At 41.1% G+C, this 25,434-nt stretch overlaps 3 protein-coding genes across 8 annotated transcripts in view; 2 read left to right on the forward strand and 1 right to left on the reverse strand.

The window, feature by feature from the left end:
• The window catches only part of LOC137341194 (hexosaminidase D-like), a 38,213-nt gene extending 22,924 nt beyond the window's left edge, over nt 1-15,289 (forward strand). The window contains exon 13 of the mRNA XM_068004232.1: nt 14,868-15,289. Within this exon, the coding sequence (XP_067860333.1) occupies nt 14,868-14,871 (4 nt within the window). The 3' untranslated portion in view covers nt 14,872-15,289. The remainder of the gene's footprint in view (nt 1-14,867) is intronic.
• On the reverse strand, nt 1,688-20,887 carry cybc1 (cytochrome b-245 chaperone 1). Of its 3 annotated transcripts, none has more exons than XM_068004240.1 (8): nt 20,652-20,887; nt 19,869-20,005; nt 15,127-15,216; nt 14,554-14,595; nt 10,481-10,554; nt 5,319-5,415; nt 3,754-3,898; nt 1,688-2,389 (listed from the first exon to the last, which is right to left on the reverse strand). In XM_068004240.1, exons 3-8 carry the CDS (start codon nt 15,212-15,214, stop codon nt 2,263-2,265), a joined length of 573 nt encoding a protein of 190 aa, XP_067860341.1. In that variant the 5' UTR covers nt 15,215-15,216; nt 19,869-20,005; nt 20,652-20,887; the 3' UTR covers nt 1,688-2,262. The 3 variants fall into 3 exon arrangements, with proteins under 3 accessions (XP_067860341.1, XP_067860342.1, XP_067860343.1); XM_068004241.1 differs by lacking the exon at nt 20,652-20,887 and adding an exon at nt 20,204-20,354; XM_068004242.1 differs by lacking the exon at nt 20,652-20,887 and adding an exon at nt 20,309-20,324.
• The window catches only part of narf (nuclear prelamin A recognition factor), a 29,555-nt gene continuing 19,139 nt past the window's right edge, over nt 15,019-25,434 (forward strand). Inside the window, exons 1-5 of one of the 4 annotated variants that reach the window (XM_068004234.1) lie at nt 15,019-15,103; nt 15,425-15,513; nt 21,055-21,179; nt 21,320-21,403; nt 21,490-21,633. In XM_068004234.1, the coding sequence (XP_067860335.1) occupies nt 21,153-21,179; nt 21,320-21,403; nt 21,490-21,633 (255 nt within the window). In that variant the 5' untranslated portion in view covers nt 15,019-15,103; nt 15,425-15,513; nt 21,055-21,152. Of the gene's footprint in view, nt 15,104-15,424; nt 15,514-20,367; nt 20,444-20,470; nt 20,743-21,054; nt 21,180-21,319; nt 21,404-21,489; nt 21,634-25,434 lie in introns of those variants that run through there. The other 3 variants (XM_068004235.1, XM_068004237.1, XM_068004233.1) reach the window with 3 other exon arrangements.

The raw sequence follows: 25,434 nt of genomic DNA on the forward strand, positions 1-25,434 counted from the left end.
AAAAAATAAATAAGTATTTGAGAGAAGATGCAACTCGCATAATAGTTTACAATACTTTTTCCAGGAGCGTACCTTTTAATCAAATAGCACTTTAAAAAAAAAACTTTTTGCTTTAGTTCTAAACTTTTATCCTTATACAGGCAGCTTTATTTAAAAATGGCAGATATGCAAATTACTTAATCAGAATTATGGTGGCATTGATTTCAAACATTTTGAATACTTTAAAATGCAACTTCTGTGGTGGCATTCAGGCTTTTTTTTTAAAAAAGGACTATTCACGATCTTTGGCATTGACAGATAGCATTAAGTTTTTTTTTTCTGTAGGAGCTACAGCATTATCAATCCCAGTGGAAAAGCCAAGTTTCACAGCTGATTGAAATGCCAGGAGATGCAGAGGCAGGGAATAGAGCAGAGCCCAGTTTCGTAGCCAACTGGGCTTTTCTGACACTTTGATCTTCCAGCAACCCACTCCACTAAGATTCAGCTGGTCTACCAGCATGCAAACAATTGACTTTCGCAGTTGATTGCTCCGTTCCCCAATTCCTCAAAAACTCCAGGCTTCTATGATGTGAAAACTGACGACCCAAACTCTACCTGCCATATTCTTGCATAATTAATTTCATGCCATCCCCAGCATGAATAGAACCAGTACGTGTGTCGAATGTGAAATATTAAGTACCTATTTAAGATCATTAATGATTTTCACATCTCTGCCAAAAGGAATAGATTAGACCTTTGCTGGCGAACACAAAGGGCTGGATTTTCCTGTGAGCGACAAAGCAATGGCGCCCGTCGTTAATTAGACTTGCACAGACTTTTCATGGGCTTTTGCACGGCAAGTTCCTCTCATGGGGCTCTCAATCCAATGTGGCATCCTCTCCCAGGCATTTTGGACCTGTGTGAACAGGACAAGCAACTGCGCATCCCCTTAACTAATCAGATTGAAGCACATTAATAAGCAGCGCAGAGTCAGAACCGGGAAATGTAAGTTAAAATAGTGAATTCAGTGTCAAATTAGGTACAGAAAGGAAAATAAAGAGGGTAAGAAATACTGAATTAAGAGAGAGAGATGAGTCAATTTTTTTTTTAAATGTCCCATCAACAATTAAAATCTGAAGGAATGAGCTTCCACACTTGTAAAAGTTAATTTTCAGTGCCTGAAAGGTTTGGCAGTCATTAAGACTTACCACGCTGTTAAAAGGGTGCTTAGACTTGGTGAGATTGGTTCGTATCCATCAGGAACTTCATGTCGTGGGGAGCCAGCCGGCGAAATGTCGTTTTCACGGAGTTTAGAGGAGAGTCACATCTGGTATAGCAACTTCCAGATTTCTGCGTTTGACTGCACGTATGTGGGCGCTGGAAGAGCCATTAGCCTCGCCATTATTTTCACAGGAAAATCCGGGCCAAAGAATTTATCAAACCAATGGGTTTTGTTCTCCCCACCCCAGGAGTACTTGTAATTTACAATACAGCTAAGTCAGCTGGTCAATCCATAGAATTCCTGACCTCGAATAATCTGCTAGCATCAGGTAAACTTTTATATAAATTTGTATCTCCCTTATGAAATTAATTTTCATTTGTACATGGTGTTTAGTATTAAACTGTGCTTCTAATAGTAGTCTGCCTAACTCTGCCAAAGTAGTAAACCCCATATTATGGTGAAGGGATGCAACTGGTACACAAAATATTTATCTAACCACCTTTATTTTGAGATACCACAAAAGGTCTCTGCATTTAAACACTACCTATTCCTCGTCCACGTTCTTGCTTTTGCTTAAATACCCAAAACACCTACCACTTCATTGTATTATTTCACTTATGTAAGATAAAACAATTGTACAAATAATCTTTTACAAGAAACCTCAGAGAAAACAAAGATTGAAATAGGCTATAAACATACAGTATGCAGTACTGAGGACGAAGTCTCAGTCCTAGCAGCGTTCTCCATCTCAGTATTTCCTAAGGAACGAGCTATTATTTCTGACAATTTGCAATTTTTATTGTACTTTTGATCGAATTAGCATTCTGCCAAAAGCAAGTAATCCACATTAGCAACACTGGAATGTGAAAATTGTAGTTTATTTCACCAGAAAAGAAGCTCGCCATGCTGCATGCTGCTCAAGTTGGATATTGATTGATTCCTGTGCAGTTTCACGACGGGTTTGTTTAAAGGTGATTCTTTAATGTTCCACAAAGTGCGCAGGCTTTAAAAGCTCTGGGTTTACTTTGGTTGTGTTCTTAAATGTTTCCTCCTATTAATCTTCAGTCTTTTTCATTGTCACTGCTGGTACCATCACTGCTGTCTGGAGTCATTCCCAGCTTATCTTCAAAGGCAGGTTTGTTGAGGTTTAGGAAGTTAGTTATAAGTTTTGCTACAGCATCAACATCACTGTGAGGAGGTGGGGTGGGTGGAGAAAGCAAGATAAATTAGAATTGCAAGCCTACTGATGACACCAAGTGTTAAACAGATACATTAAGAGCAGGAACACAAGCCAACCACCCCATTTTCCTCCTTCACTCCCAGAAAGCTATATTATATAAATCATCTAAACGTCAAATGTTGCAGGCGGATTTAAGTGATCGGCATCCCTCACCCTTGAATCCATATCCATCTGGCGAGGAGGCAAGTTCTTTATAGTCTCTAATTTACTTTCACTTACAAAGCAACAGTGACTGCACTTAAATAATTCATTGTACAGGAAGTGCTTTGGGATGTTGTGAGAGGCATGCTGTGGCACCATATAAATGCAAGTTCTTCTTTCCACTACCAGACCACCTCGATGTTCATTTTCCTCTTGTAAAATTATCTTTACAAGTGTCTGCTTCGCCTCTTCTTTAGTTTCATACTTTGATTGAGGAGGATAAGTACATAACTTGCTACCAGGTTTCTTTGGCCCTTTGTGCAGCTAGAAGATGCATAAGGGCAGCCTTCAAACTCTCCCTTCTTTCCTGTGAGGGGCTTTCTGGCTTCAGGTTGACACTTCCACAACAGCCCAACTATGTGGAGAATCCCGAACCTAAACCTCCATCTTTTTGTGACTAGAAGTAGCTAGTAACACAGTTTTTAAAGAACAGACTTGAGAAAGGTATAAACAGTTACATTTCAACACTGATCACTTAAATTTTTACAATGGGTAACAAAGGCCAAGATGCCACCTGTGTTTGGTGGGCTGACACTGGATAAACTGGAAGTACAACTAAGATTTCCTTCCTCCCCCGACATAGTATGAACTTCAGAATTTCCACCCATTAGCTCTGCTGGGAATTTCTGAAACTCATTGCACATTCTAGGAAGTGATCAAATGGTTAGTAATTGGCTGGATTTTTTTTGTCATATTATGTAGACAGAACCAAGGAACAATAGTAGTGGGTTTTGTACATTATGTCGTGAATACAGTAAATTTACCAGTTTTCAGATTGTTTTTTAAAAACAGATATTTTATTTGCCCCTGTGGATATGTGTAACAAATCACTGTTCATCAATATCTTCACTGGATTTGGAAATATGGAAATGCAATTAAGCAATAAGAATTTATCCAAGTTACAGGATAGATTCATGAAGGATGTTTATAACATTACAGCTGATGTAAACCATGGTTAAACAATAAAATATATAAAATATTTAATTCTCCAACATCACAAAGTTGGTATAAATTGGGTTAAAATATTTTGATAGATATATATCAAAATATTTTAACCCAATTACTTGAAAAACAAAATGTCTCAAGAAATTTGGAGAGTTCAAGCGCTTACCTTCGATTACTTAGCACTGCACTTTGGGTAAGTGGGTGTGAAAACCCAGTTGCAAACCGCAATACTACAACGTAACCTTTCCCCAAATAGCGGACTCTCTCCTCCTCCACAGTAACGTCACGAATATGCTGAAGCTGTGCCACAACTATAAGCAGAATACAGTGATTCACTGAAACAGAACTGGCAAAGAAAGTATTGCACAAGTTACGCAAATCAATATTGCATGAACATACTTTCCCAAAGTAGAGGGGAGTGGCTGAAGTCTATACTTGAAGGTGCAGACTGCAGTGGAAGCCACAATACCAATTCTATTAATGTTGTAATGGGATTACTACCTTACTGAGAAGGTTCACGTTAAAAGAATCATAGAAAGTTACGGCACGGAAGGAGGCCATTCGGCCCATTGTGTCCACGCCGGCCAAAAAAGAGCTATCCAGCTTAATCCCACTTTCCAGCACTTGGTCCGTAGCCCTGTAGGTTACGACACTTCAAGTGCACATCCAAGTACTTTTTAAATGAGTTGAGGGTTTCTGCCTCTACCACCCTTTCAGGTAGTGAATTCCAGACCCCCACCACCCTTGGTGAAAACATTTCTCCTCAGCTCCCCTCTAATCCTTCTACCAATTACTTTAAATCTATGCACCCCCTGGTCACTGACACCTCTACTAAGGGAAATTGGTCCACCCTATCCACTCTATCTAGCCCCATCATAATTTTATATACCTCAATTAAATCTCCCCTCAGCCTTCTTTGTTCCAAAGAAATAAACCCCAGCCTATCTAATCTTTTCTCTTCGCTAAAATTCTCCAGCCCTGGCAACATCCTCATAAATCTTCTCTGTACCCTCTCTAGTGCAATCACATCTTTCCTGTAATGTGTTGACCAGAACTGTAGGCATTACTCAAGCTGTGGCCTAACCAATGTTTTATACGGTTCTGGCATAACCTCCCTGCTCTTATGTTCTATGCCTCTGCTAATAAAGGAAAGTATCCCGTATGCCCTTTTTAACCATCTTATCTATCTGTCCTGCTACCTTCAGGGATCTGTGGACATGAACCCCAAGGTCCCTTCGTTCCTCTACACCTCTCAGTATCCTCCCATTTATTGTGTACACCCCTGTCATGTTTGCCCTCCCCAAATGCATTACCTCACACTTCTCTGGATTGAATTCCATGCCACTTTTCTACCCACCTGACCAGTCTATTGATATCTCCCTGCAGTCTGCAGCTTTCCTCTTCACTATCAAGCACACGGCCAATTTTTATATCATCTGCAAACTTCTTGTTAAGAAGGTAGCCATGCAATTGAAGGCTAAATATGTTTTAATCTTAATCCTAACCTGAAATTTTAGACAAGTTTGAAAATATTAGTTGGTTGATCTCAAGCAAACTATGTGATGGTAGCAGTGGAGGAATGAAAAACAATTAATTCCTCTTCTGTACAAAATGAGTATTTATTCCTCCCACTTCGTTTTTACTTCTAAAATTTCTGCCATCACGCTCAGAAAATTTGTCACCACAGCCTGACTTTTGTTTGAGGTAGTATTTTAGGAATTAGCACTTCACCTTGCTCATGACTATTACTCCACATGGTCAATATCCTTGTATAAAGGTTAAAACTTTTAAGAACGGCTACCCCTTTATTCTTGTCAAATATGACTTCCTGAAAAGTAGAAAAGGAATCAGTATGAGTGGAAAAGCATAAAACTTCATACCACAATCTTACTTCCGAGCAATTGATCAGAGTGTTCAACAACCTACAAATTTTCAATTTTTGTTAGTAAATCAATCAGGGCATAAAGCTATGCCCAGAATCTAACTTTTGCTTTTCTTCATTAATCGTTATGGGCTATTTTATGTAATATTAGTGCACACATTAAGGAATTGCAAAAAATATAGAGCTTTTCCCATTAAAATTGTCACTAGCCAATATTTAGATAACATTTAAAGATTTAACAATTCTATTGCTAAATATTAACTTGGCAGACAGAAACCCGATTGTATGCTGGGAGAAGTCAAATGTTGGCAAATAATGCACAAGACGGCAGCTCCACAGAGATTTAAAGACTGGGAATCACAGATTTTTGACTGACATAGGAGGGATTTTGGAGTAATTTCTATCAACATTTTGCTTCTATTAAATTCAGCCAACAAGAGGTTAAAACCATACAACATACAAGCTTCTGGGGATTTGGATTAGATTCAGAATGGTTGAGGTGCTAAACGAGTACTTTGCATCTGTCGTCACTAAAGAAGATGCTGCCAATGTCACAGTAAAGGAGGAGGTAGTAGAGAAATTGGATAGGATAAAAAGGGACAGAGAGGAGATACTTAAAAGGATGGCAGTACACAAAAGTAGAAAAGTTACCCGGTGCGGATGAGTTGAATCCTAGGTTGTTAAGGGAAGTAAGGGTAGAGATAGTAGAGGCTCTGGCCACAATCTTCCAGTCCTCCTTAGAAATGGGAGTGGTGCCAGAGGACTGGAGGATTGCAAATGTTACATCCCTGTTGGGAAAATGGGAGAGGGATAAACCCAGCAACTGCAGACCAGTCAGCCTAATTTTGGTGGTGGGGAAACTTTTAGAGACCATAATCCCAGACAAAATTAATTGTCATTTGGAAAAATTAGTTATTAAGTGACAGCCAGCATGGAATTGTTAAAGGCAAATTGTGTTTGACGGAGAGGGTTGATGTGTATATGGACTTTCAAAAGGCGTTTGATTAAGTACCACATAATTAGACTTATTTGCACAATTGAAGCCCATGGGATTAACGGGGCAGTGGCAGCAGCAGCGTGGATACAAAATTAGCTAAGGGACAGGAAGCAGACAGTACTGATGAACAGTTGTTTTTCAGACTGGAGGGAAGTATACAGTGGTGTTCCCCCAGGGATCAGTATTCGGACCACTGCTCTGTTTGATACATATTAATGATTTGGACTTGGATATACAGGGCATAATTTCAAAGTTTGCAGATAACATGAAACTCAAATGTAGTAGAGAGTGAGGTAGTAATCGACATCAGGAGGACATAGACTGGTGAAATGGGCAGACACATGGCAGATGAAATTTAATGGAGAGAAATATAAAGTGAAGCATTTTGAAAGGAAAAACAAGGTGAGGCAATAAAAACTAAATGGTGCAATTTTAAAGGTGATGCAGGAACAGAGACCTGGGGGTTCACATACACAAACCTTTGAAGGTGGCAGGACAAGTTGATAAGACTGCTAAAAAAGCATACAGGATCCTGAGCGTCACTGATAGAGGCATATAGTACAAACGCAAGGAAGTTATGCTAAACATTTACAAATCACTGGAAAGGCATCAGCATGAGTATTGTGTGCAATTCTGGGCACCACACTTTAGGGAGGATGTCAAGGCCTTGGAGAGAGCGCGGAGGAGATTTATTGGAATGGTACCAGTGATGAGGGACTTCAGTTATATGGAGAGACTTGAGAAGCTGGGATTGTTCTCCTTCGAGCAGAGAAGCTTATGGGGCAATTTAATAGAGGTGTTCAAAATTATGATGGGTTTTGATTGAGTAAATAAGGAGAAACTGTTTCCACTGGCAGGTAACCAGATGACATTGATTTAAGATAATTGGCGAAAGAACTAGAGGGGAGATGAGAAGAATTTTTGATTAAATTTAATGCAGAGAAGTGTGAAGTGATGCATTTTGGTAGGAAGAATGAGGAAAGGCAATATAAACTAAATGGTACAATTTTAAAGGGGGTGCAGGGACAGAGAGACCTGGGGGTATACGTACAAAATCTTTGAAGATAGCAGGACAAGTTGAGACGGCTGTTAAAAAGCATATGGGATCCTTGGCTTTATAAACAGAGGCATAAGAGTACAAAAGCAAGAAAGTAATGCCAAACCTTTATAAATCACTGGTTAGGCCCCAGCTGAGCACTGTATCCAATTCTGGGCACTGCACTTTAGGAAGGATGTCAAGGCCTTAAAGAGGGTGCAGAGGAGATTTACTAGAATGGTATCAAGGGTGCGGGACTTCAGTTACATGGAGAGATAGAGAAGCTGGGGTTGTTCTCCTTCGAACAGAGAAGGTTAAGGAGATTTAATCATGATGGGTTTTGATAAGCCTAAAGGAGATAAGGAGAAATGATTTCTAGTGGCAGAGGGTCAGTAACCAGAGGACATAGATTTAAGCTAATTGGCAAAAGAACCAAAGGCAAGAGGAGGCAAATTTTTTTTAATACAGTGAATTATGATGATCTGGAATGCGCTGCCTGAAGGGGTGATTGAAGCAGATTCAATAATAACTTTCAAAAGTGAACTAAATAAATACTTGAAGGGGAAAAATGTGTAGGGCTATGGGGAAAGGACAAGAGGGTGGGACGAATTGCATAGCTCTTTCAAAGAGCCAGCACAGGCACAATGGGACGAATGGCCTCCTTCTGTGCTGGCTCTTTGAAAAAGAATCATTCTATGATTCTACAATTCTACAAAGCATCTGTCCAGAATGGTGTTTCCCACATACCACATTAGCTAGACATTTTTTGATCCATTCTCGGGACATAGGCATCACTGGCAAGATCAGAATTTATTGCCCATCCCGAGGTACCCTGAGAAGGTGGCCTTCTTCTAAACTGAGAGGCTTGCTAGGCCACTGCAGAGAGCAGTTAAGAGTCAACTCCTTTGGTGTGGGACTGAAGTTACACATAGGCCAAATCGGGTAAGGACAGCAGGTTTCCTTCCTTGAAGGAAATTAGTGAACCAGTTGGGTTTTTTTACAACAATTCAACTGCTGCTTCATCATTTTTACTTTATTTTAAAAAAAAAATTGAATTGAATTTCTCATACTCCCAGGATGGGATTGAAACTCATTCCCTGGATTACTAGTCCAGTAACATAACCACTGCACTACCATACACTGCTTAAAAAGACAACAGAGTTAAGACATTCCAGTAAACATTCACACAGAATAATTTGGAATAACTCCATTCGTTTGAACCCAGCAGCGGCATGGCTGCCAAGGGAGCCCACAACTCAGAGGACAGGATTGGTAACTCAACTGGCCAATCTCTGACAAGGAGTGTTGGTGGAGGGTCAGAGGGAAGGTTTTTGACTTCCTATCTAACCAAAACACCAGGACAGTCTGCAGAAATTTGGAGTGGAAAACAGACACAGAGGGGACTTTGTTCCTAAGATTAGAGCTGACTTGTTTCAGGGATTTTGCTAGTCTGCTAATGAGTAGTTTGGTGTACTTGATTATTTTCTATGTTACAATGACCATAATGATAAAGATTGAAATTCACTAAACACTGAATTCTGCTCAGTCACATATTATATGTAAAATAAACAAGCTTGTTAGTTTATAGTTAACTTTGTCTCATTAGGTTGCTGAGCAATCCACCTTCTGGTGGATAGCAAACACGTATGACTAGATGGGCAGTAATGGTTAACTCCTGATTGTAGGGAGCATAGGTCTGCTTACAGGAATGACCAATGTCACTGAACCCAAGAGAATATCAAGTGCAGAACCTTGGAAACACTAGGGGAGTGATCTTAAACCCCAAGAACGGGTGGGTTAGGGGCGGGTGGGAGTTGAAAATAGTTGTTTTTTGGGTCGCGACTGCAACCCGGCTTTATTTCTGGGTTTAATGTCGGCACGGAAAAGTACAGGCTTTGCATTGGGAATGCAAAGTCTGAAAATTTTGCCGTTGTGATCCAAAAAAAACAACTATTTTCAACTCCCACCCGCCCCCAACCCACCCGTTCTTGGGGTTTAAAATCACCCCCGAGGATTTTATGAAAACATTTCACTTGTACATGTTATTTTTACAATAATACTTTTACGTAGCTGAGTACGCAATGTCTACTCACCATTTAAATATCTTGACTCGTGAAATGAAGGTACACTATTTTAAAATAAATATGTATCTAATTTTAAATATCGTTGGGAATAGCACAGGGAAAAGACTAAGTGGAAAGAAATTAAAGCAACAGGCATTAAAGAACAAAATACTGAAAAGTATGCAGTGAATATCTAGAACAATAAACTCAAAACAAATTGGACAACATAGCAGGAAATGGATATTATTGGCTTGCTGAAAGTAATTCATTGGCAATGAAGGGCTTTGGGACATCTTGGAGATGAAGGCACTTATAAATGCCAAGTTGTTTTTTACCAGAGGACAAGACAAAGGCTAGAACTTTAGTATTGCTTTTAAGTTATTACAAATATTTATATTCTTTCTATTATATTAATTGTTCTGTGTTATTGGAATGGATTTAGTGAGCCCAACTTATAGATTGGTCACCAAAAAACAATCAAAGATTCTGACTTTTAACAGCTTTGAGTTTGGTTTCAAACTTCCTTCATCGTTTTTTTGTCCTGAATAGATTCTTGTTCAAAGGTTGAACCCATTATTTAAAGTATTTCTTAGCAGCACACAACTTGTTGATTGTCCGTGCCTCAAACAGGGTAGAAATAATAAGACACGGTTCGTTTCTTTTTTAAATATTTCCATTTAAAATGAGTTTAAGAATGACATAAATTTAAAAATTGACTTGGTTTTACTACCATTTTAGACTCCTTTGGTGCAGCATTTCCTGAATATTTTCAAAACTATCACCAAATACTCAAGTCACATCATATAATTTAACAAGTAGCCGAATAAATAATTTATAACTGTGGATTTGTGTTGTTCAAGCACCCTCAGAATCCACTACTGAAAGCAAGCTTTAAGTAGTTAAGTACTTTCCTACCTCCCAGTCTTCCAAGTTTTGTATGGCCACAAATAAGCAGCCCACCACATAGAATAACTTCCATGCCCAAGTGTCTGCAAACAATAGATACAAATATTAATTTGATTTTATTATTCAATCTTTCATTAATGCCCTCAGTTTATAATCATAACATCAGTTAAATGTATAGTCAGAACACTGTCTCTGAATCAAAAGCAAAATACAGCGGATGCTGGAAGTCTGAAATAAACACAGAAAATGCTGTAGAAGCTGACCAAGTGGAGAAAGAAACAGAGGTAATGTTTCAGGTCGAAGACATTTCATCAGAACTGAAAGATCTCAAAAGAGTTAAATTTTTTAAAATTCGTTCATGGGATGTGGGTGTCGCTGGCAAGGCCAGCATTTATTGCCCATCCCTAATTGCCCTTGAGAAGGTGGTGGTGAGCTGCCTTCTTGAACTGCTGCAGTCCATGTGGTGAAGGTTCTCCCACAGTGCTGTTAGGAAGGGAGTTCCAGGATTTTGACCCAGCGACGATGAAGGAACGGCGATATGTTTGCAAGTCAGGATGGTGTGTGACTTGGAGGGGAACGTGCAGGCGGTGTTGTTCCCACGTGCCTGCTGCCCTTGTCCTTGTAGGTGGTAGAGGCCGCGGGTTTGGGAGGTGCTGCAGTGAATCCTGTGGACTGTGCACACTGCAGCCACGGTGCGCCGGTGGTGAAGGGAGTGAATGTTTAGGGTGGTGGATGGGGTGCCAATCAAGCAGGCTGCTTTGTCCTGGAAGATGTCGAGCTTCTTGGGTGTTGTTGGAGCTGCACTCAGCCAGGCAAGTGGAGAGTATTCCATCACACTCCTGACTTGTGCCTTGTAGATGGTGGAAAGGCTTTGGGGAGTCAGGAGGTGAGTCACTTGCCGCAGAATACCCAGCCTCTGACCTGCTCTTGTAGCCGCAGTATTTATGTGGTTGGTCCAGTTAAGTTTCTGGTCAATGGTAACCCCTGGGACATTGATGGTGAGGGATTCGGTGATGGTAATGCCGTTGAATGTCAAGGGGAGGTTGTTAGACTCTCTCTTGATGGAGATGGTCATTGCCTGGCATGAATGTTACTTGCCACTTATCAGCCCAAGCCTGGATGTTGTCCAAGTCTTGCTGCATGCGGGCATGGACTGCTTCATTATTTGAGGGGTTGCGAATGGAACTGAACACTGTGCAATCATCAGCGAACATCCCCATTTCTGACCTTGTGATGGAGGGAAGGTCATTGATGAAGCAGCTGAAAATGGTTGGGCCCAGGACACTGCCCTGAGGAACTCCTGCAGCAATGCCCTGGGGCTGAGATGATTGGCCTCCAACAACCACTACCATCTTCCTTTGTGCTAGGTATGACTCCAGCCACTGGAGAGTTTTCCCCCTGATTCCCACTGACTTCAATTTTACTAGGGCTCCTTGGTGCCACACTCAGTCAAATGCTGCCTTGATGTCAAGGGCAGTAACTCTCATCTCATCTCACCTCACCTCTGGAATTCAGCTCTTTTGTCCATGTTTGGACCCAGGCTGTAATGAGGTCTGGAGCCAAGTGATCCTGGCGGAACCCAAACTGAGCATCGGTGAGCAGATTATTGGTGAGTATGTGCCGCTTGATAGCATTGTCGACAACACCTTCAGTCACTTTGCTGATGATTGAGAGTAGACTGATGGGGCTGTAATTGGCCGGATTGGATTGAGGAACATAGGAACAAGAGTAGGCCATTCAGCCCCTCGTGCCTGCTCCGCCATTTGATAAGATCATGGCTGATCTGTGATCTAACTCCATATACCCGCCTTTGGCCTATATCCCATATCCCTTTGTGGACAGGACATACCTGGGCAATTTTCCACATTGTCGGGTAGATGCCAGTGTTGTCGCTGTACTGGAAAGTTTGGTTAGAGGCGCGGCTAGCTCCGGAGCACAAGTCTTCAGCACTTCAGCCGGGATGTTGTCAGGGCCCATAGCCGTTTCTTGATATCACATGGAGTGAATCGAATTGGCTGAAGACTGGCTTCTGTGATGGTGGGGATATCGGGAGGAGGCCGAGATGGATCATCCACTCGGCACTTCTGGCTGAAGATGGTTGCAAACGCTTCAGCCTTGTCTTTTGCACTCACATGCTGGACTCCGCCATCATTGAGGATGGGGATGTTTGCAGAGCCTCCTCCTCCCGTTAGTTGTTTAATTGTCCACCACCATTCACGACTGGATGTGGCAGGACTGCAGAGCTTTGATCTGATCCGTTGATTGTGGAATCGCTTAGCTCTGTCTGTAGCATGTTGCTTCCGCTGTTCAGCATGCATGTAATCTTGTGTTGTAGTTTCACCAGGTTGGCACCTCATTTTTAGGTATGCCTGGTGCTGCTCCTGGCATGCTCTTCTATACTCCTCACTGAACCAGGGTTGATCCCCTGGCTTGTTGGTAATGGTAGAGTGAGGAATATGCCGGGCCATGAGGTTACAGATTGTGCTGGAATACAATTCTGCTGCTGCTGATGGCCCACAGCGCCTCATGGTAGCCCAGTTTTGAGCTGCAAGATCTGTTCTGAATCTATCCCATTTAGTACAGTGGTAGTGCCACACAACACGTTGGATGGTGTCCTCAGTGTGAAGACGGGACTTCATCTCCACAAGGACTGTGCGGTGGTCACTCCTACCGATACTGTCATGGACAGATGCATTTGTGACAGGTAGATCGGTGAGGACGAGGTCAAGTAGGTTTTTCCCTCGTGTTGGTTCGCTCACCACCTGCCGCATGCCCAGTCTGGCAGCTCTGTCCTTCAGGACTCGGCCAGCTCGGTCAGTAGTGGTGCTGCCAAACCACTCTTGGTGACGGACATTGAAGTCCCCCACCCAGAGTACATTCTGTGCCCTTGCTACCCTCAGTGCTTCCTCCAAGTGGTGCTCAACATAGAGGAGGACTGATTCATCAGCTGAGGGAGGGCGACAGGTGGTCATCAGCGGAAGGTTTCCTTGCCCGTGTTTGACCTGATACCATGAGATTTCATGGGGTCCGGAGTCAATGTTGAGGACTCCCAGGGTCATTCCCTCCTGATTGTATACCATTGTACTGCCACCTCTGGTGGGTCTGGCCTGCCCGTGGGACAGGACATACCCAGGGATGGTGATGGAAAAGTCTGGGACGTTGCATGAAAGTATGATTTTTGAGGAAGTACAGAGCCAGGGAAGGAGGAGGGGGGGGGCGCGAGGGAGAGGAGGGGAGGTAAGAACAAAAGGGAACGTCTGTGTTATGGTAGAGGGCACAAGTGATTAAATGACAAAAGGGATGATGGTGCAAGGCAAGAAAGGTGGTAATGGGACAGGTTAAGAAACAAAAGATTGATCAGGAGTAGCTGTAAATGGCAGCAGCAGAACCATTACCAGCACTAGCGGACCAAAAAATGGGAGCAGTGGTTGTGAGCTGAAGTTATTGAAATCATTGTTGAGTCCAGAAGGTTGTAAAAGGCCTAGACAAAAGATGAGGTGCTGTTCCTCGAGCTTACGTTCAGCTTCATTGGAACAGTGTAAGAAGCCGAGGACAGAGAAGTCAGAATGGGAGTGGGAAGGGGAATTAAAATGGCAAGCGACCAGCAGGTCAGGGTCACGCTTGTGGACAGAGTGGAGGTGTTCAGCAAATGCATTTGGTCTCCCCAATATAGAGGAGACTGCATTGTGTGCAGCGGATACAGTATACTAAATTGAGCGGGTGTTGGGGGTGATGGAAGAGTGGACTAAGGTGTTGCAGAGGGAGCGATCCCTTTGGAATGCTGGGAGGGGAGGGGAGGGGAGGGGAGGGGAAGATGTGTTCAGTGGTGGGATCATGCTGGAGGACGATACTTGAGGAAGTGAGTGGAGTCAAAGGAGAAGCCCCACGGAACTTATTTCCTCCTATCTTGACTTATTTTTTCTCCCCTGTCCAGTCTCTTCCGACCTACATCCGCGACTCTTCCTGCCCATAAACCCAATCTTTCCAGGTGCCTTTCGATTATAAATGATTGAAGATATGTGCTTATTTCCAAATCTGTAAAGGACATACAACACTCAGATGGATATTAAATATGATTGTACCTGTACTGTAGTAAGCAGCAGCTAAACCAATGGAACCAATTCCTACAGAAGAAAAAAAGAATTTAATTGATAATTATTATTCTCTGTCATAAACCATGTACTGCTTTGTTCGTGTTGTCCTAAAGCAGTCTACAATAACTCACCAGACAACTTTTCCTCCCCACAGAGCAAAATTAATTAATATAATTGTTAACTATTTTACATCAAAACACCTCAAAGCATTTCACACAGTGAATTACTTTTAACTTGTGTAGGGAACAACGTCCCACAATAAGATAAATGACTAATTAACTTTTTTTTGGTGGTAATATTAGCTGAGGAAGGAATGTTGATCAGAACACCAGGAAAACTCCCTTCTCTTCTTTGAATAATCCCATGGAATCTTTAATGGTCACCTGAACCACCAGAAGAGGCAAATGGGACTCTGGTTTGAATGCATCACTCAAAAGACAACACATCCAACAAGGCAGCACTGCCTCAACATCCTGGTGTGGGACTTGAACCCACACCCTTCGGAACCAGAAATGAGTGTGCTACCAACTAAGTCAAGGTGATTAATTACTAAGCACTCACCAACTAACACAGACCACGACCTTACACCAGGAGACCTCTTAAGGTGAAGGATTGAATCTGTTCGCTCCTTAACTACCATATATGCCATCTCTACAAAAAACGTATGAACACAAGTTGTTAAATGATGCTTACAAATAGATCTGCAATACAAGAACCAAATGACAGTATAATAAACAATTAGAAAAAAAATGTAATAAAAAGCAATTACAAAAATGTTAGAGGTCCCAGCAATAACAAGTGGCTGTAAAGTCTCTTACATTACCAGTATTAAATAATCCAATATGTATTGCATTTACAGAAGTGGTATCTGCTTCCAGTAAGCCACTCCTGAATCTAACAGTTCATGTATTTGAGATCATTCTGCAGCTTTTGAAGACATCCATTCCTGTAAGTCAAGCTTTAAAACATTTTTTTTAAAAAACGAACATTTAGGGGGAAAACACACTGTATAAACAGATCATACATATCATGTTATGAAAAATAAAATTTTCATTTTTGCATAAATGCAACTCAACTCCTGCCACAGTACTTATAAATTATGCAGCTAACACCACTCACTGCTTTCACTTTCATAGCCCACTGCTTCCAAACGTATCATTTTTATAGCTGTTACTGATATTACACTGGGGGATTTATTCCACCTCTACTACAAAAATCTAGGACAATAATACATGCCATTACATGAGGTATATAATGAAATGTTGGTTGGTGACATTAATCAAGCAAGAATACACTAAGTTTATATTTTGGGAAAATCTTATATTTATTACTAAACACTATTCAGTTCCTGTTCCTCCATCATTTCTCCATCTAAATAATGTAGCTACATATAAACAGATTTAACATTTATATTTATCAGCAGTCACATGTTTTAATTACTGTATCACCTTACTTTCTATTTGAAACAAAAAGTACTCGACAGCTCTTTATAGGAGCACTAACTGATCTCATGGAGCATTGCTAACCAACAAGAGTTTTAAAAAAAAATGTTCACCTCTCTTCCATTAACTGTCACTCTGCTGATCACCCACTTACTAATATTTTCTATACCCCTCCCCCTCTATGTCTATGTTTGCCTCCCAATCTTTCTTTCTGGCTCCAACATGCTTTCTCTCATTATCATCTCAGTATCTCTGTTTGTCTCTGTGTCCATCTCTTTTTTTTCTTATTCTTACTTCTCGAAGAAAAATAGGCAGATGTTCCCCTTTTAAATATGTGCATTTGACTTTACCGTGTCTAATTAAAGTTGCTGTGGCAAGGCTTATGAATGTTGCTGCGAAGACTTTTGCTGAAGAGATTTTTGTCAGCAAATACACACATCCACAAATGTTACTTTACTTGATCTCACTCCTGGATATTTTCCATACCAGTCATGCTGGAGAATTTGCTACCAACTGATCTATTTAGAAAGCTCTTTTTAAAAAAAAAACTTTTCTGTGGGAAAGAAATGTTCTGACACATGGGCTAAAGGTCCATGCCCACCAAGTGAGGTTGATTGTTTGAAATGCTCTCCCCAATGCCTCATCACCTACCAATTCTCTAGGGGCTAAACAACCTTTACTTTTATTCTGATCGTGCTTGCCATTTTACATAAAAATACTTAAATTATTTCTAATAACTAGTCATTAAACATAACAGTTATACTCCTATCCGCTTCATCTTGTTACTGTATCCAGAATACCACATGTCTAATGTATATGGCTGTGACATTGTAATTGAAGAGGCACATTGGACAAACTAGACCCAATTACACAGCTTAGAGAGATCTAGAAATGAATTGGTAACAAAGGATCTTTTAGCTTAGAAAATCTGGTAACAGTAATGATATTCTGGTGGTCAGCTTAATTTTATATATATCTTTACTTGTTCAAATCCTCCCTTAGAAAAACAAGTTGTGACTCATGACCTGACCATTATTAAGGCTAATGAATTGTCACAACAGGAGTTGAAAATCCTGTACATTTTGTAACCTAACATGACAAGCACAATTCCGAGCATGGAACAACACAATAACACTGTGTTGTATCAGCTGCTGCAGCTACAGTGGATGCTATGCAGTGCTCCAGCTGAACATGCACTCAAATTTAGGTTTACTATCTTAAATGGCACAATTGACAAACAAATTTGTCAATAGCGTCAGATTTTCTTTTAAATTCCCAGTAGAGTCATTATGCTAACTTTCTCTCAGTACAAGGGCATATCTCAACTCCAAAGTGGAGAGTATTAATAATGCTAAGTATGTAATGTGCAAGTCCAAGATGCTTATTAAGTGGCTGCAGTTATTGCGAGCATTCCTCCACCATCATCAAGTCTATGTGTTCTATAGCACCAGTTGAAAACTCCTGGAATTGAAAGTAAATAGATTTTTTCTTTCTTCAATAGGATTTTGGTTTGTTTAAAACATTGAAGCCTAGAAGCCATTGTTGGTGATATTAGAGGATGAACACTTAACATACGTGTACAACATGCCTCTGTTTAGCAGAGGCTATAAGTGGTTTAAAATAAAGGGGTTTACACCTGCATTAAAAGGATGAGGAAATCTCATACCAACACATTAAGCATTCATCTGCTAATATTGCAACATTAATTTCGAGGCTTGCACATTTACATGCTATTCCATACAACAGCTGATAAAATTATATCCTTGTCCCCTCTTCATTCATATGCTGTCCCTTAAAGATATTATCTGCAAATACAGGGTGAGGTTCCTGTGTATGTTAACGATATCCAGCTTTACCTCCCACCTGCACCATCTTCCACAACTACCTCTGCTGTTTAACTGCCTGACATCAAGTCAAACTTTCTACAGCAAAACACCAGAAAAATCAAAGCCATCTTATTCATCTCCAAAAACTCCATACCCTTTGCTTTTGAATCCATCCCTCTCCTCAAGCTTAATCAAATTGTGAGCAACCTCAGTTTCCTATTTGGTCTGCAGCTGAGCTTCAAACCCCATGTTAACGTTTTTGAGTCTTTCTACCATTCCTACTCCAGAGTATTCAGCTCTCCAATTTTAGATCACTCTCATAGGCAAATGCTAACTGCTGGTGCCTTCAGGAGTATTGTTAGCCTTGATATTTTGCTAAGCTTTTAAATAACCCAGGAATACAAACAAGACAATCTTTCTGTTAATTGCTTTCAGCTACTGAAATTATACTATGCCTCCATACAATCTTTCTCCCGTCTCCACTGAATGATAGAAAACCACACAAGATTCATTTTAAGTTTAAATTATTAAGCAAAATTATTTTATAAAAGATGAAGAAGTAGAAAACTATGATAATACATATACATTTACAATCTGTCTCCACCCGTGTTCCTCACTTGGTGGTAGTAGACCTTTCAGATACCTAGGTCCTACCCTCCACAACCTGCTCCCTGAACCTCTTTGCCTTGCCACTGCTCTTCCCCCTTAAAAAAAAACTATCTTTTTCAACTATGCTTTCTGTCAACTCTCCTAGTTCTACTGCTCATTCCATTTTCTCTTTTGTAAAGTGCCTTTAAGTTTATTACTTTAAAAGTGCTACACAAAGGCAAGTCCATGTTATTTTAATTGCATTACAACTAACAGGAAAACATCCTATCTTCTTCCACATCTATTAATTTCCCTATGGACCATTAGCTCATACCCCATCCTGTAATGCAGCTAAATAACTGATGCCTCAACAGGCACTGTACAATTTTTTGACCATTTTGTTTCTCCTACCCTCCATCCAAGCACTCTTACCTTAAATTGGGGTTTTTAAAAGATATCTATCATATTCTACATGCACTGAATACAAGCTTTGTAATATTTTAGTGCTAAATATCAGACCTGTCAATTCAGTTCTTACTTCTAATCATGCTTGCTTGGAATACATCAGACATTCTAATGCTTTGTGGCCATTGCGTTTGTACTTGTTGCACCATAAGTGGCTTGCAGCAAACAGCAATTGATGGTTCTCTATTGAGATCATGGTCAGAACACCACTGACAGAGTCAATATTACTGGTAAACAATTAAATCAGCAAAATCTAAGGCTGTGTGAAGATCATCCATCCACAGCACTAAAACACTGCATCTTCAGAAGCCAATTTGATGAAATCAGTTAATCAAACCGTTTCAGGCAAGAAAATATTTAACAAGGCTTTGAGACCAAGATACTTTATGGTTAATGATAATGATGTACACTTTTGGTTCCAAGTATCCAACCTGCAGCCTAAGGGCCGCAAAAGGTCTCTGAGCCCTGGCAATGTGACTCAAAGCCCAGGCACCTTAGATTTATTTGCACTTATATTTGTTCTTTGCTGGTTTGTTCTGATTGAATTTTGTAGGCCAGGTGGTTTTGAAAGCGCTGTTTTTAATATTGCTATCTCACTGATGAATAAGTCTAAAATCAGAACAGCGATTTGAGATATATGCAAACTAGTGGGCAATTGAATGAAACTTTATTTGTTGCTCCCGATAGTCCATATTACACAATTAGGCATCCCACAGAGACACGCATTTAAGTGTGTAGTTTTAAATCATACTTAGGAGCAAAGTTAAAGAAACGTTTGTAATTCAAAGGGCAGTTTTTTTCCAATTGAACCCTGTTCTGTGACAACGGTATATAAAGTATATTGAATGGCACGTTATCAGTTTCAAGAACATTTTTCGATGGGAATACACATATAAAGTAATAACGACTTATATTAGCATTAAAAAATAGATTCCTAATCTTTGGATATCATTTTGTTTTAAAAAGAGGAACAAAGCCATACCGCCTGTTCTGCAGCTCTTCCTCTTGACCGTGTTGAGTCACTGGGAAGGCGTGGAAGTTTGTGAATGAGTTCTTCCTCTTTCCTCTTGGAGATCTTTGATCTCTCATTGGCTCAGCTCAAGATCAGCCTGCGTAAACCTGTTGCCCAATGGAGAGGTTGCTTTAACTTTCTGTTTCATCCAACCCATCGTAGTCAGAACAAAATGAATAACATAAACACATTCCTTACAAGCCCCCACCATGATTCCACATCACAAGCAAATTACGGTCCATAACCTATATAATTAAAAACCGGTCAGATTTGGATCTCTACAGAAACCCGTAATGAAATGTTACTTTTCTGTGAGTTCCGCTTTTTGAAATAAACTGTGCTGTTAAGTAGCGACGGTGGTGTTTTTTGTGCTTGGACAAATTTCGCTTCTGGTAAAAAGTATGACAAACCCCAAGAGCTCAAACTGAAAACGTTTTATTTATCTGTGCGAAGAGGGATTGAACCCAATTGTGAGGAACATGCGGAAGCGATTGGAACAGATACCGCCCACAGCTGTACTGCTCCCAATACGTGCTGCTTGTCAGGTTCGCAATGTCGCTGTTCAGAAGGGAGGCGGCTACAATGTAACGGTGGGGCGTCCTGCGGCAGACTTACTAACAGCGGAGGCTGTGCCGGATAGAGTGACACAGCACTCGGGGAGGAGCCGGCAAATAAAAAGAAAATTTGCAATTAAAAAAAAACAAAGTCTTTTTTTTTGACATGTCGGTGAAACCTTTAATTTCTGGTATTTACCTGCTGGCTTGTCTGTGTACTGGAGAGAAACTCAGTTTACCGGCTATCATCTGGAACAATGTTGTGACCGTGCCGATGCCCCCGAGGAAGGGTAATTTTTGTTTTCACAGATCCGACTTGTAATATTCCCTTAAGACTGTTTAACATTTTGCGCTTTCGTTTTTTGTTTTATTTTGGGGAGGTTGTTGTCACTGCCCGTGAACCTGGGAAGGTTGTGGACTTTGGTGCGGTTGCTGCGATTGGCAGATGGACTGAGGCTGTGATCAGTTTCTTGGTGTCTGTTCGGCCCCGAGTTAAATATCCCCAGACAGTGCGGGCGGGGGGGTCGGCAGTGCCGCGCTGTGCTGTGTGAACTCTCGACTGCGTGGTCCTGAACTTCACAGGAGTCTCTTTGTATCCGTAGGTTCGTGTTATTGAAACAGGACGCACTCTGGTCTGCTCCGACGAGATCCGCATTGTCGTGGAAAGAAACAGTGTGAGGGGAAAGGCCGTCCTGCAGACATGAAGTGTGATAAATGCACTAAAAAGGTAAGTTTTTTTTTTGGTTTTGTTAGTTTCTCCTTTTATCGTGACTTGTAACAATGCTTATATGAGTAGACTTAAGGGATATTTGTGCATGACGAGCTGGATTTGGCACTTATGGATCATTTTTTTCACATTTAATTTAGGAATGCAGTAAAAAGCAGAAAAATAACGAAAATGAAAGTCTAGTCATCGACACGAACAACCCCAGCACCAGCGAAATAGATGAGGTAAGGCAACTTTGATAGTTTGATATTTTGATTGTTTGTTAGTTAATAAATGGTGTAATGTTCTGAATGTACTTATTTATTTACAGGAAAGTGAATTTCATAAACTAGCAAATGCAAAAATATTCCTTAGTGACTGCCTGGCTTGTGATAACTGCGTGACATCAACAGAAAGTCTGCGGATTGCCCAACAATGCCAAGAGGAGTTTTTCACAGTACTCAACCTCAACCAGGTAAAATAAAATTTGAAGCGAGAAAAAGCCATTCGGCCCACTAAGCTGACACTTTCCGCGCGTTATGGCAAGATATTGGGCCAGAATCTGCTGGCAAAATAACGCGAGTTAAAGGTGCACTCCGTTACTAGTGTATTAAAAAAAAATCCAGCAATTTGTGGCAAGAAAGAGTTATGTTGTGAGTTGCAAATCACCACAAATTGCTGGAGTGATTTGCGTTGTTAGCCTTGCAAAAACGGCATTTGCCATCAGCCTCCCCATGAGTTTCAAGAAATTGCTGGATTTCCGTTGTAAATACAATTTAAACTCGCCACAGAAAGTTAGGACTGGTATTTCGTGATGGAAGGACCCTTTTAATGATGAGATTTAAGCTCCTGCGATGTCACTCTACCTTGGAGGCCCAAGAAGGGAACAATTGAAACTCTGGAGTCTCACTCTTGCAGGTAGAAAATTGTTCCGAGAGGTGTTTAATTTTTAAAATTTTTGTCTTACTTTTCCTTTCTCTCTTCTTTCCCTTTCTCTCTTAATCTAATCTTTCTTTCCTTCTCTTTTTCTCTCTTTCTGTATCTAATTTGACTTTAATTCACCCTATGTCTTTCTCTGTTCACTCTGTTTCTTTCTCTATCCTTAAATTTCATTGGTTAAGGTGATAGACTATTGGTCTCATCATTCACCAAGGTCTTAGACACCCTGTTGCCCTTGTCGCACAGTTTTCAGCTCACACTTCCAGCAATTTGCGGCACAAAATTAATTGGAGCTGAAGAGTGAGGGGAAAAATCCAACTCGTGGTGCTCCGCACCAGCAAATTCTGGGCCATAGTATTTTCAAATGTACTTCAGTAATAACAAAAGGTTGAGAGTTACCGAAGTACAGGTCTAACTATTGAAGTACACATTGTCAGACAAAAGTGATCTTTGTAGCCTTCCTGCAATAAAAATTCCCGATGATTATTTTTGTGCTGGTTTCAGATAGTTTTATATAGAGGTAGTTCCTTCAAGTGTATTGCAACTTAATTGGAGAGTTTGGCAAATTGACTCCTTGAATAGTAGATAATGTTTCCTTCTGATTATGAAAAGGCAAGCCAACCAATTGTACTGCATAGTTTGTGCCACTGTGAACTGTTTCCACTTTGTAGTGATAAAGAATAATTAGGATATCCTTTAGCAGTTAGGGGTTTCAAACCTGTCTTTGAGTTAATAGGCAGCAGTATAACCTGAGTCTCTTAGAGTTCGGGTGTACCACAGGATGTCTGCTGAATGCCTGTGAATTTTCAATATATGTTGCAACTGAGCAGCAAAATATATGGAACATACTTTTTTCTATCTGTAAGGCTAGGACATCTAAGTTTTCACTTGGTTTCAGGGCTTCATGCAAACACAAACATATGTGCGGCAACCTGCCACAGTCCATAGCGTGTTCTCTCATCTGCCTACCCTCCCGCATCCCGATCTTCCTTTAATAACTGTGGGGATAAATATGATTGACTTATCACCTACTATACATTTGTGCACACCTGTATTTACAACCCTGGTAAGCTGTGCTTTGAGACAATGCCTCCATGGTATAGATTACAAAAAGAGTCCTTTCACAAGTGAGTTGAGGGATACCTTCAAAGTCTAATGAGAAATATGAAGTATGATCTCCCATGAACATGAGAGACTTTTTTTTTATTCTTTACTCAGACAGTGAGAGGGGGAGTTAAAACATGATCATTCAAAAGGGAGGTCTAGAGCTATGTCAGACACCATCTGAATTAAAAAGTAAAAACTTGACTGAAACTTTAATTTCTACTGGGATTTCATTTCAGCTGCTTATGTTTGCGGGTTTCACAGAATTTTAATTTTGAAAATTAATTGGCTAAAATATCCATAGGGATTTTATTACAATTTTTAGTTGAATTAAAATTCCCTTTTGAAGATTCAAGATTTTACAGTATTGGTAGCTGTGGGTGAGGATTAGTTGTCCTTAAAATGTGCAAAAAATAGTTTGAAAGTTGGAGGTGGCCTTTAATGGTTTTAATGTTAGAGATTTCACTTTCTTGGTTGCAATCAAGTTGTACAGATGATCATTTTGGGTAAATGTATTGTATAAATGTATTTTACTGATTTTACCTGGCCGTTAGAGATGGGTGACGTGGTGAGAATACACGGATGTTACTCTGAACTTCAGTATGTAGCAAGTGGACTTGTTTAGTTGAACGTCAAGTTGACGACCATTGAATACCTCTTTTGGTATAGGTTTAGTCTCTACAGTGTATCACTCATAGCAAAACTGCTGGTGTAATATTTTATCCTACATCAGCTGAGTACAGTAAAATCTCATCAGAACAGGTGCTCTGTGATTTTTGGATGCAATGAATATGTTAACTTATATGTCAACTTGAATCTGTGGTATGATAATGCAGTGAGTTGATACTGCAGCATTTTTCCCATGGTTCGAGATTTGTCTTCGTTATTTCCAAATGCCAAGTTCATTATCTGTGACATCAAGGTGAGGGGGGGGTGGGGGTTCTGAATGGAACCCATCATCTTCCCTCAGGGAAGGTAGGAAATCATCTCTGCATACCTCACGGATGGTTCAAGAGGCATAGGAACAAACTGTATCCTTGTACACTCACTCAGCTGGGGCAACAGAACATTTCTAGAACTAGGGGGCATAGTCGCAGGATAAGGGGTCGGCCATTCAAGACTGAGATGAGGAGGAATTGCTTCACGCAGAGGGTTGAGTGTCTTTGGAATTCTCTACCCCAGAGGGCTGTGGATGCTGCGTCATTGAATATAAGGCTGAAATGGATAGATTTTTGGGGCTCAATTTTCAAATTAAAAAAAAACATGTGGGGTGGGGGGGCATTGAAAATTGCCTCCATTTCAGACCCACCTCCAACCTGCCCATTTCTGGTTTTCACTGGGGCGGGCAACCAATCCACTCCCAGGAGGTGGTTCAGGCCTGAAAACCTTTCAAGGAGGCTTCAGGCCTCCTTTTTTCACTAATTCCCAATTTCAACCGCGGGGGACCGGGATTCCCGGGCCTTCTGTTTTACGTCTCGTGAAAGGAGGTGAGAAGGCCCTAGACGAACAAGTAGGTGCCTAGTAAAGCACAGCTTGTGGGCACGGAGAAGCAGGAGTGCTTCCCCCAGGCCCAACATGCCTACCTGCATCGCGCCCCCCCCCAAACAATCACGGACCTCCGATCCTCCTCTCCAAACCCCCTCCCCACTCCGATCCTCTGACCCTCCCCCTCAACGATCGCAGACCCCCGATCCCATACCCCCCCCCCCATCCATACAAAGAAAGACTTACCTGCAGACGTCCTCTCCCTGGCTGGTCTCCCATCTGACTGAGACCAGTTGGACGGGAAACCGACAAAAAAAAGACTTCTTTACATCAAAATCGTAAGGACGTCCGTTTTCTGACCTCAATTTGACCTCGCCGGCTCCATTTTAAAATCACCCCCTTGGACTCTAGGGGAATCAAGGGATATGGGGATCGGGCGGGAAAGTGGAGTTGAGGTTGAACATCAGCCATGATCTTATTAAATGGTGGCGCAGGCTCGAGGGGCTGTATGGCCTACTCCTGCTCCTATTTCTTATTTTCTTATGTAATCAGGGATGTCCAGAAAATGTAGTCTGTACATATAAAATCGCTGAGGTTTCTTCGGCAGCACCTCCCAAACCTGCAACCACCAACCTCTGGAAGGACCAGGGGAGCAGTTGCATGGGAACACCATCATCTCCAAGTGTTCCTCCAAGTCACACAGCATCTCGACTTGGATATATATCGCTGTTCCTTCATCGTTGCACGG

Source organism: Heptranchias perlo, chromosome 23, assembly GCF_035084215.1.
Source record: "Heptranchias perlo isolate sHepPer1 chromosome 23, sHepPer1.hap1, whole genome shotgun sequence".
Classification (NCBI taxonomy): Eukaryota; Metazoa; Chordata; class Chondrichthyes; order Hexanchiformes; family Hexanchidae; genus Heptranchias; species Heptranchias perlo.